The 12,161-nt window shown below is 36.4% G+C and overlaps 1 protein-coding gene across 2 annotated transcripts in view; it reads left to right on the top strand.

The window, feature by feature from the left end:
• LOC105444635 overlaps positions 1 to 5,105 on the top strand; it is a 31,136-nt gene extending 26,031 nt beyond the window's left edge. For both annotated transcript variants that reach the window (XM_030976915.1, XM_011679130.2), the window contains 3 exons: positions 267 to 464; positions 3,333 to 3,443; positions 4,967 to 5,105. In XM_030976915.1, the coding sequence (XP_030832775.1) occupies positions 267 to 464; positions 3,333 to 3,443; positions 4,967 to 5,085 (428 nt within the window). In that variant the 3' untranslated portion in view covers positions 5,086 to 5,105. The remainder of the gene's footprint in view (positions 1 to 266; positions 465 to 3,332; positions 3,444 to 4,966) is intronic.
• Positions 5,106 to 12,161: the final 7,056 nt, after the last annotated feature.

The following is a 12,161-nucleotide window of genomic DNA, read 5'->3' as shown; positions in this document are numbered from 1 at the left end:
GGCCCACTGCACTACTTATAGCTACTTGCGCCCTCTATATAACAAACAATGCCTAATCGGTGACCATTAGTCCCCCATGATCCTCTTTTTCTTATGTTAACTGAGAGCTGAGTTGATGAGATAACCACCTGTCCAGTGACCTTGCAGGGCGCTCTAATCCCTCCTGTACACTACGGCAGATAAGCTTTAAAATTGAAATAATAATTCAATTATTATGATTATCCAATAATCGTGCACGTATTCTTTTATGCTGTCAATCATAACAGAGTGCGTGGATAAAAACCAAGACTGTGCCCCTTGGGCGGAGAGTGGCGAATGTACGGCCAACAAACGCTACATGAGAAAGAATTGTGCGCTTAGCTGTGGAGTTTGTACCATCCGGGTACCTGACCCGGAACCAGAGGTAGTGGATGTACCTCAAGAACCGGATCCTCCAACCCACCCCATCGATGTGCCCCAGAGAGGTAATAACCATAATCAATAGTAGTATCGAATTGTTTAAAGGTATAGACCAGATTTGGAAACGCCCCCCCCCCCCCCCTCTCAAAAAATGAAATGGAAGCTCTTATTACCAATCATGTGAAAGAATATGTTTTGACTATAAAATAGTGATGATATAAATTTTGCCGGGAAACCGCCTACTAATTGATATATTTGGTAAATTATTATATCTATCCGGACTGGATAGATATCGCGTAGTCCCGTATACATCTTTCTGTGTATAGTGCTTGTAACTTTACCAAGACCGGGTCACATTTCTTATCATTTTGATGATTCCAGAACCTTGCAGTACACACCAATACTTAGATTTTTCTATTTCTATTCTGCTACTTGTCAAAGCCTGTTCAGCATCTAGACAAGGGTGATCTTCTGCCGACGGTGGACGGCTTGTGTGAATTTGTGCCGAAATATATACATGTTTATGGTGCAAGTAAAAATGATAAAAATGATAAAAAATAATGATGATGCTGTGACTATTCGCAGCTGATGGCTTCCTTGAACTGCTTCAATGTGGGCAGCTCAATGATATTGAGATGATCAATCTTTTCTGATTGATTCCACAACGTTTCTTTCACAATGCAATCGCTTGACCAGAACTGGTCTATACCTTTAATCCCTGTATCAGTATGAATATTGCTTGTCTTGTGGGCCTTGCTATTACCAGTATCCCAGCATTACCATGCACTCATTTAATACGCCTTGGACTAGAGGGGCAAATGAGGCAAAATACCTTTGTTTCAAGGATGTATAAGTACCAACCAAAGATCGTACCCGGGACTTCTTGTATGAGAGTCAGGAGTCAAAGAGTTTACACCACTGGGACAAAGTTCGAAAGTGAATAACCAAAGACAAAATTGACCTTGAGATGTGTAAGATCACAAACTTTCCGGACGATATTGAATGAAAAGGGTGTGAAAAAGTTGAATTTTAAGAATATTAAAATGGACGGGAAAACCTACAATAACATAGTCAAGAAGATAGAGATTTTAACTCACATATCCCTGGATTATCTTACTATTACAGTGATCTTCCCTATACGTGCAGGCACGAGTACGTATATATATATATATATATATATATATATATATATATATATATATATATATATATTATTTTAATACGCCATATGAATCAATTTCGCAGTCTATCTCACATCAAAGGTATACAGCACTTGTGAGTTCAATTACCAGTTAGGAAACTTTGTAGGTCAGAGTTCGGATAGACAGGAGGAGTAAGAAGGTCGACATGCCGAACCAGTATTGTCCTGTCTACCTTTGAGAATAGAGACTCTTAAACCTTTGCCCAGCAAATAAATGATATACTGGTATGCAGTGGCGGATAGTGGGGGTGGGGGGGGGGGGGTGGGGAGGGGGACACAAACGTTTTTTGTTCCGTGGATACGCCCGTGCTGGGATGTTTTATTTGCCACCTTCAGCTTTCTGTTCTATTGACGAAAATAATAGGTGTATAACGCCCTCTTAGGGCTGATGCTGGACAATCCGTCGCTTATTAATTTGGTTTGCTGCAATCATATTTGCTCCAGGCTTGCAGAACAAGTTTGTAAATTGTTCCGAAAAAATGAATTCAAACGTAAGTTTTAGCGAGCAATTGGTCTGTCACACCATGCAGAGATCTGAATTAGTTCACCAATCAATGATTACGTAATGTCTCTAATTAAATGACCTCGTCCAATCCGCGCGCCAATTTTCTTTGATTATGTCTCCACGATACTTTGCTAATGACTTCGTACTCGCCACTCTTGTGGGGTGTGTCACGCAGCAGTGTCCAATCATAATGCTACATGAAAGCCTTGTGTCTTGCGAATTAAATCGCATTTGTTGCTACAGAAGTGGCGGGATTGAAATTACGGTAATTATGCCTTGCGGAGATTTCCCCAACTTGACGAAGATTGCCATCCCGTCAAGAGTTCATAATTTTCTATCATATACTAAACAACATTATGAGTAACAGAAAGTAGATGCATGCACTCTTCAAGAAGGTTATAGCGTTGTTCAGACCTTACATTTTCAATTACGCGGAAATTAGATACTTGTTCAATCAGGGAGGCCGTATACCTGAATATAAACTTTTCTGCAAAAGCAGCAAAGATCGTGATTGAAAAAAGAAAGAAATCAAAATAAACTATTGATTGGTCTCGCTGAACTAAGTGATGCAATCACGATAGTGATTATTAGAAGAGTGATTGTCATGACAATGATAATAGTTATGAAAGCAACCTCAGTGATGACGATGATTATTACTTATAATTTGATGGATAAGTGGTATGTTAATTGTTACTGTTAAAGTTGTGGTGATGGATGATGGTGGTTGTGATGATGCTGATGATGATGATGATGAAGTAGATTGAATAAGAAGAAAAAGAAGAAGAAGAAGAAGAAGAAGAAGAAGAAGAAGAAGAAGAAGAAGAAGATGATGATGATGATGATGATGATGATGATGGTGATGATGATGATGATGATGACGATGATGATGATGATGATGATGACGATGATGATGATGATGATGATGATGACGATGATGATGATGATGCTGATAATGGTGATGATGATGACGATGATGATGATGATGATGATGATGCTGATAATGGTGATGATGATGACGATGATGATGATGATGATGATGATAATGGTGATGATGATGACGATGATGATGATGATGATGATGATAATGGTGATGATGATGACGATGATGATGATGAGGACATTTTCTTAAATAATTTAAATTCTGAAGAAGAGCAAATCTTTATAATCAACAGCCAATTAATAATTATGAACCCCCTGCAATTTCTTTACTTTATATTATTACCTTAGTTTGCGAGGATAACGAGGGACATTGTCAAGACTGGGCCAGACGCGGAGAATGTGAGATCAACCCGACCTGGATGCGTCCTAACTGTAGAAGATCATGCAATGCGTGTGATGGTGAGATATATTCCTTTCTCTCTCATTCAGTTCACCAGTCACGTCCTGTGGCATGAGTGTTTGTTTATCCCACCGCTGCCAACATGCAAAATAATGTAGGATAATTATTGATCACCTCTTGTCGTCTATACGAATTGACTGCTTTGTTTTCTTTAAACTCGGGCTGAGCACTTGTTTTACCATGTTTCTCAAATTGTACGGTCTCGCATGCTATCATTATCTTTTAAATTTTCAATATTATTTGCATTTTCAATGAAACTTATTTTACCTTCATTAAGGGTGGTCGTCTCGACAAATCCTCATGCTCTATATTGTGTAGTTAACTTATGTATCGCTTATTTTGTACTCTTGATCGATTTATACTCTTATTCTGTCATGATTGTATTCTGTTTTGTAAATTTTATTGGAATTGAATAAACGTAATTGAATTGAATCATGTTCGTACAACTTCTTTAGAAAAATCAACCTAAAGGAATTTCAGTAGCCTTTTTAGGCAACGCCACTTATTGAAATGTTCGAATATGACTATGAAATTATACAATCGGGTATTGGTATTGACCGAGAGTTGATTTTTTGTTCGTATATATAGTTGCGTGCATGCGACCCGTCTGCAGAAGATGATGCAATGCACGCGATGGTAAGATGAGATATTTCAAGTAATTTAAATATCATGGGTTCATATCCTGCCGCTGCCGCCAAGTCATGCTAATTCAACACATTTTGTGATTCGATTGGACGAAAACGTACATAGCTGTGGCTTGGAACTTGTGTAAATATTATCTTCCTCTTCCTCTTCTTTCTCTTCTTCTTCTTCTTCTTCTTCTTCTTCTTCTCCTTCTTCTTATTCTTCTTCTTCTTCTTCTTCTTCTTCTTCTTCTTCTTCTTCTTCTTCTTCTTCTTTTTTCTTCTTCTTCTTCTTCTTCTTCTTCTTCTTCTTCTTCTTCTTCTTCTTCTTATTCTTCTTCTTCTTCTTATTCTTCTTTTTCTTCTTCTTCTTCTTCTTCTTCTTCTTCTTCTTCTTCTTCTTCTTCTTCTTCTTTTCTTCTTCTTCTTCTTCTTCTTCTTCTTCTTCTTCTTCTTCTTTTTTCTTCTTCTTCTTCTTCTTCTTCTTCTTCTTCTTCTTCTTCTTCTTCTTCTTCTTCTTCTTATTCTTCTTCTTATTATTATTCTTCTTCTTCGTCCTCTCCTTCTTCCTCTTCTTCTTCCTCTTCTTCTTTCCCTTCTCTTTCCCCTTCTACTTCCTCTTCCTCTTCTGCTTCTCCTTTTTCTTCTTTCTCTTCTCTTTCTTCTTCCTCTCCTTCTTCCTCTTCTTCTTCTTCTTCTGTTCCTTTTCTTTTCTAATGAATCACATTTTTAGTCTGAGATATGTAAACCTTTACTCTTGATCACCAGTCCTACTTAGTTTTAAACCACGTTCTTCCCGGATACAAGTCTCTGTTTATTGAGCCTTGGCATTTTCATTTCTTTCATTTCTTTCAATGATTCATTCCTTCAGTCTTTCATGTATTTCTCTTTCTTGTCAGATGACCCTGATTGTTACGACAGCAGCAACAACTGTGAAGAATGGGCCACCGACGGAGAATGTGGTAAGAATGTGAGCTACATGGAGACCCATTGCAGAATGAGCTGCGGTCTATGCTAAAGCAGCTTCATTTCCGACGAAAAAACACATTCAAACCTGCTCTAACGACCACCTGTATAGAAAGACCACCTGTCTACAAAGACCACATTTTTGATTTCCCTTGAAAATGGATTCTCATTGGAACATGTACTAAAGGAACCTGTATATAAAGTCCACCTGCTTATAAAAGACCAATTTTCTTATCTCCCTTAAATTGTTGGTGGTCTTTATAGACAGGTTTTAAAGTACTAACAAATATGGGCAGGGATATGTTTATTTCACATCATCACAATATCATCTATAACGTATTTACAAAAAACAAAACATACAGAGATTAATTGCGAAATTATAAAAAGATTGAGACTATGTGTTAGATCACATTGATGCATACAATATCTTTGTAATTGTTTTTCAATTAAAAAACATGTTTGTATGTGTTGCAAAGGGAACTTTTGAAAATATTATTCTTGTATAAACATAGCACTTTTGAAAATGACATTCCTGTAGACCCTGTGTTTACTCTATGTTGTATCAAGGAGGATATTACTAAGTCCGAGCATCGTTATATTAATTTCAAAGTCCGGTGATTACATTGTCTCCTGTAACCCAAAATGCATTATAATTTAAAACGAAATGAGGTCTACAAGAAAGTCTGTTAAGAAATTAATTTCAAACAAGCCATGTACAGCGAATTTCAAGTAAATTTAAATTGTATAATGAATTTCAGTTCGCGTGTGCAGCATTGTGTTTGACCTAGTGTATACAAATTTGCTTTTAGGCTCTTTACAATTTGTAATGATGTTATGTAGAGGTTCGCAAACAATTTTGTCTGTATTTCATTGTATAAGTTACTACTCAATGATACAAATTGAAGGGGAACAAAAGAAGTTCCAAAAAAGCTGCCTTACAAGTACTGCAAAAAATCGTGGATGTGTTTCATGAATACATATTGTTTGCCCTCTTAAGATGAATACTTCCACCTGTGTTCCTAGTTATAGAATTCACCGTCGGTGCACAAATGATTGCACAACTGTCATGAGCACATATCCAGTATTTATCTCTGTGGTTTTTACAGTTTTGGTACAAATGAATTTTATCTGCCCATGTGCAGACTGTATCTACGAATTGGCTTATTTTGCCATTAAAGAAATCATTGATGCGTTCGTAGATCCGGACACAGCCATCTATACACAGAGTTTGGCCAACCCGGTTCGAGTTGGACACAATTATGGCGACTACTGCTTTGTTGGGCAAGCACAAAACAAAAGAATATACGCCATGTTGTGACCCAGTGAAACCAAGTTGGCCAAACTCTGTATATAGATGGCTCTAGATCCGGGGCCGAAAGAGCACCTTCCCTTGTTAAAAGTTTTGTTTTTCTTCAGGATAATAATTCTTTGGGGAAACTCTTCCTACAGGAACATTGTCTGTAAGATTATGTCGTATATTTTCAGGATAAATCATTTTGAAAATAAGACTTTTTAATCATCCAAAATGTACATTGTTGTATTTTTCAAAAGAAAGAACCCATTATTTGATGTTTGCATATTGACAATTTATCGTTTCTTTTTGTATGCATGTATAGTGTTTTTACTTGTTTAATAGCCTATTGAATGTTTGAAGAATGGTATGAGAATCGAACAATTTGTTTTTGCAACAATTTTGGTCTGGTTGACGTTTCTTTCTTCTTACTCTAATAAATGTTTCGAGTGATACATGCATACATGTAGTTCCTCTTGAATAAAATAACATATTTATGCTGCCAATGATTTTTCAAAGACAATGTATTATTATCTATATAAGGCTTCAAAGTGGTACAATAAAGCAATGTATTTAATATCTTTAGCGCAGTAATATAATAATACTACTAATAATACTATAGCATTTTGTTAAGCGCCATCGATCTAGTAAAATATTCTGAGGCACAGAGGGAAATTATTACCCTGGCTTTAGCAGTACCCGGATGACAGATCAATATTGTTTTCGTATTGCTCTGTCATCTGGGAACTTCAACTGTCGATACACCGAGATAAGTCAAATGTTGTTTTTTCTTTAGTCTGCCTGATAATGATAATAATAATAATAATAAGAATAATAATAATAATAATAATAATAATAATAACAATAATAATAATAATAATAATAATAATAATGATAATATTGTATGGCTTTGTTTTCGTGTGATACAATAATATACTGCCCTTGCTATGACAATATATTCTTGTATCACTGTCGAAGCCATCCAATATTATATGAATATTTCGATTATTTTCCAACTTACCCTCAGTGTAAATAATAAATGAGAAAATAATTTTTGAAAAATAAACATCGGAGTATTGATATTTATTCTTTTTCTGACTTTTTGTTTGAATATTCAATTTTGTTTTCTATTCTTTGATATCTTCACTTCTTTTCCCTCTCCTTTTTTTCTTCGTTTTTTTTTCATTCCCACATTTTTACAATATACTTGATGAGGTTGACATGATATCCTCTATTTCCTCTAACATCAAATTTTTCTCTCGTTTGTCTTTTACCAATTTATTTCAGGATCTTTATTTTGGCTTTTCGCCCCTTTTTGTCACAATACAATGAAGTAGAAAATCAAAAGAGAAAACTTTTTTCACTTCCCTCTCCTTCAAACCTCTTTCTCTAAAGTTGATGCCTACAAGACGGCCATCAACTACCTCAAATCGCTCTTTCTCTCCATCTCTTCTTGCGTCTCATCGTCTCTCTCCTTTAGTTCTTAATATCTCTTTTTCTTTTCCTCCATTCATCCCACTCTCCTGCCCTCATTCTCATCACTTCCTTCCCTCTTTTTCAGTCTCCCCTTCCCTCTCCTTCTTCCTCATCACATCTCTCTCTCTCGCTCTCTTTCTTCCTCCCTCCCTTATCATCTCTCGCTCTCTTTCTTCCTCCCTCCCTTATCATCCCTCGCTCTCTTTCTTCCTCCCTTATCATCTCTCGCTCTCTTTCCTATTCCCTCCCTTATCATCTCTCGCTCTCTTTCCTCCTCCCTCCCTTATCATCTCTCGCTCTCTTTCCTCCTCCCTCCCTTATCATCTCTCGCTCTCTTTCCTATTCCCTCCCTTATCATCTCTCGCTCTCTCCCATTATCTCCCCCTCTCTCTCTCACTTACTTCCACTCCTTCAAACCACTTTCTCTAGAGTTGATGCCTACAAGACGGCCATCAACTACCTCAAATCGCTCTTTCTTTCCCTCTCTTCTTGTTGTCCATCGTCTCTCTCCTTTGTTCTTACTCTCTATTTCTCTCCCTCTCTTTCTTTTCCTCCATTCATCCCACTCTCCCGCCCTTATTCTCATCACTTTCTTACAAATGTACTTTCCTCCCTCTCTAACAGTCTCCCCTCCCTCCTCCTCATCACATCTCTCCCTTTCTTTCAGTATCCCCTCCCCTCCTTTTTCCACATGACATCTCTCTCTCTCCCTCTCTTTCTTTTCCTCCATTCATCCCACTTTCCCGCCCTCATTCTCATCACTTTCTCACTTCTCTCCCTCTTTCAGTCTCCCCTCCTTCCTCCTCATCACATCTCTCCCTCTCTCTCTCAGTCTCCCCCTCCTTCCTCCTCATCACTCTCTTTCTTTCTTCCTCCCTCGCTTATCATCATCTCTCGCTCTCTCCCATTATCTCTTCCCCTCCCCCCTCTCACTCACTTGCTTTCACTCCTTCCCACCTCTCTCTTGTTTCCATTCATTCTCGGCCACTCTATTTAACATTTTGCTTTCACCATTCACTAGTCTGCCTGAATGACACACAATGACTGCAAACTAAACAAGTGTGTACGTTTTAGTGCCGTGTTGTCATCTTTTAAAACACCGAGAACAAAAGGTTAACATAGGTACTTTCATTTACAAGTCTTTACATTGTTTTCCTATTGATCGATCATACATGTACAGCCCCAATAACTTACAAAAAATAATAAAAAAACGCCGTGCTACTGTCTATGTACACACATTTTAATATAAAATGTTTAACTCCTACACTACTAAGAGCAACATTAAAACAAAAGAGGAATAAATTACACTGTAAGTGATCAGATAATATAGATTCAGAAGTTGGTTGGAATATTGAATATGATGCAGAAGACTAAAAACTAATATGATGGAAAGGATTGAAAAATTAAGAGTTTCTTCTTACCCATTCATTAACTTAAATCTGAACCTGTTCAGCAAGATAGCTATGACTGTAGCACAACTACTCCCTGAGTTACCCCACCCCCCCCCCCTATCCTTAGAAGTAAGTTGTCCCATACATTGTTGTCCAGATTTGGTAGTCATAGGATCCACTAGATTTTGTTTTAACTTGGGAGTATGATAAAAGCTAATTCGCACAATCACAATGTTAAAGAGAGCAAAAGTAAAAAGTGACTTCTAATTTTTTTAAATACACTTGAAAAGTTTATAACAACCAAAATATTGGCACCTCTTTCTCCAGTTTTTCTTTTACCAGACCATAATATACATAGAAAATGCCCTTCTTAACTTATCTTCCTACATGTACACGAACATCTACTAGAATAAAAAATCTGCTGTTTTTTAGCATTACTGAAGCAATTAAAAAGAAAAACACATGTGTTTCTGCGAATGTCTTCATATGTCATTTAAAATCACACCAAATAATGATAAAAGACCAACAATATACAAGCAAGGAAGATAAAAATGATGGAATTAAAATGCATCCGCAAATACCTGTACATACACTATGCAAAGCCTCTATATTTGCTGATGTGATAAAAGCAATTCTAATATAATTACCAATTGCATAATAAACATAAAATTGACATTGCATTGGAATACAATTAATAGTGACTGTACATGCACACAACGAAACACATACATCCAGAAAATAACTTGAGGAATCCACTCCAAAGTCAAATCATTAAAACAAGGTACACACAATTTCTTATAACAGTATGATCTTGAACATTTCATGTACCACACTTTAAAAATTCTCCAATTTGACCAGCCTTATTTAGACCTGCTAATTCAGAGATCTCAATAATTAAATATTGGCATGACTACATGGATCTGTTTTACTCGCAATTTAGCTATTCACGTACATGTACATGAAGTTATTCAAGAAGAAGTACATGAAGTTCAGGCAACATGTATTTATACAAAGCAACCAACTTGAAGCTTGGTCTGACTCTAAGGAAATTTTAAGTATTGTTGAGAACTTTAAAGAAAACCACAATTTACATAATACTGGCCCATGTTCTACTAGTACATTCAAATTTAATCAAAGGCAAAAGTATGGGTAACACCTTAATCTTAGTTTACCTTCTGTCAACCATGCCTTTTGTCCAATGTCAGGTTCTACTGAATTAGTAGAATGCAAATTACTTTTTTAGTTTCATTCTGAAACTATGGGTTTCCATTTGATGAGAAATGATTAAGAACATGTAACAACATGGTTGTTGGCAGGGCTTGACACTAATGTAACAACAATCTAGATACTGGTACAGCCCCCCCCCCTCAAATTACAAGATTTTTACACAAGGCTCATGCATACCGATTCTGAACAGTAACTTAAATCAAGATCCCCTTCCAAAATGTGAAGGTGGACCCCTGTTATTGGGATTATCAAAATTCTTGAACATTGTACAATCTCTTTGGAAATCACACAAAAAAAGCACCATACAGTGTATACCGGTACATGTATCAGTTATGGATATTTGTTAGGTCATCAGAAAAAGAAAAGAAATTTTCACCATAAACAATAATACTCATGTTATATTGCAGAGACATTTTACCGCATAATCATTTTGTTTTATGACACAGAAATAATACGGAGCACGTTCTATTTACACAAAAATGTATACGTCAAACAGTACTCAATCCACGTATTACCTTTACTAGCAATTATACATTTGGCACATTTGCTATTGCTGAGGTGCATTTTTCTTTTTTTCTTCCTACAGCCTTCTACTAAAACATTGTAAAAAAATCTCAGATTTAGAGAGAAAACAGCATCTACGGAAAAAATAAATATTTATGTAGAACCAATACCACAGTTAACTGTATCAATCTACATATACCACTCAAATACACACTTTGTTTTGAATTATACTTGTTTTCATGGAAAGGTTGAACTACTGCTTTTTTGTGTTTCAAGCAACCTTATATCGTCCTTGTTTTCACGAAGTGACGGTAGTGAGGAAAATCGTCACGCAAAGTGAATGCAATTTGTTTTCACTACCGTCACTTCCTGAAAACAGCGACGATATGAAGCCATTCATGACTCTGAATGACAACAACATTGCTGTCATTCAGAGTCCTGTATGGCTTTATATAAGGTTGCTGAATATGCCTGAAGTTAAGTTGTTTTTTTCCCTTCAAAATCCTTGCACTCCTACTCGAAATGAATATTATCTTCAAGTATGCATGTCACATTAAAGATAAACTTGAGTTCTGGTAAAAAAAGAAAATGAATTCTCACAGAATCTAACGAAACTTACACTGAATGTTCAAGATTACAAATAAATGTCATGTGCCAAACAATTTTGGAAGAAAATGTATACTGGCTGAGAAATGAGCATAAAAAGATAAGGAAATCAGGGTAGTACTAGCCCCGACACCATGTGTGTTGTCCCATATATATCTTTCTGTGTAAGTGATTGTTACTTTACCAAGGCTCTGTCAAATTTATGATGATTTTGATGACTCCAGAACCTTGCATTACACACCATTACTTACATGCTATATGATCAACTTTTCTGATCCATTCCACACCTTTTCTTTCACAATGCAATCGCATTACCAGAACTCAAGTTTATCTTTAAACTATATACACGCCATGTACATGAACCTGCACGCCCACATTTACATGTGCCTTCAGTTAAATGTACTACTGTATGTAAATGTTATGATCACCTTGGCATGTACAACATGGCTGTCCATTATATTACAAACGTGTAGTCATGTACATGTGCATTAGTTGCAAACGTTTAAAGGTAAAGACCAGTATTGGAAACGCCCCAATTTCAAAAAATGAAATGGAAGCTCTCATTACCAATCATGTGAAAGAATATGTTTTGACTAATACATGATGATAAAAAAATTGCCGGGAAACCGCCTA

This window comes from Strongylocentrotus purpuratus, unplaced genomic scaffold (assembly GCF_000002235.5).
Source record: "Strongylocentrotus purpuratus isolate Spur 01 unplaced genomic scaffold, Spur_5.0 spur5_scaffold_9, whole genome shotgun sequence".
Lineage (NCBI taxonomy): Eukaryota > Metazoa > Echinodermata > Echinoidea > Camarodonta > Strongylocentrotidae > Strongylocentrotus > Strongylocentrotus purpuratus.
The sequence above is the reverse complement of the archived record's forward strand: the minus strand, read 5'-3'. Positions and strand labels throughout refer to the sequence as shown.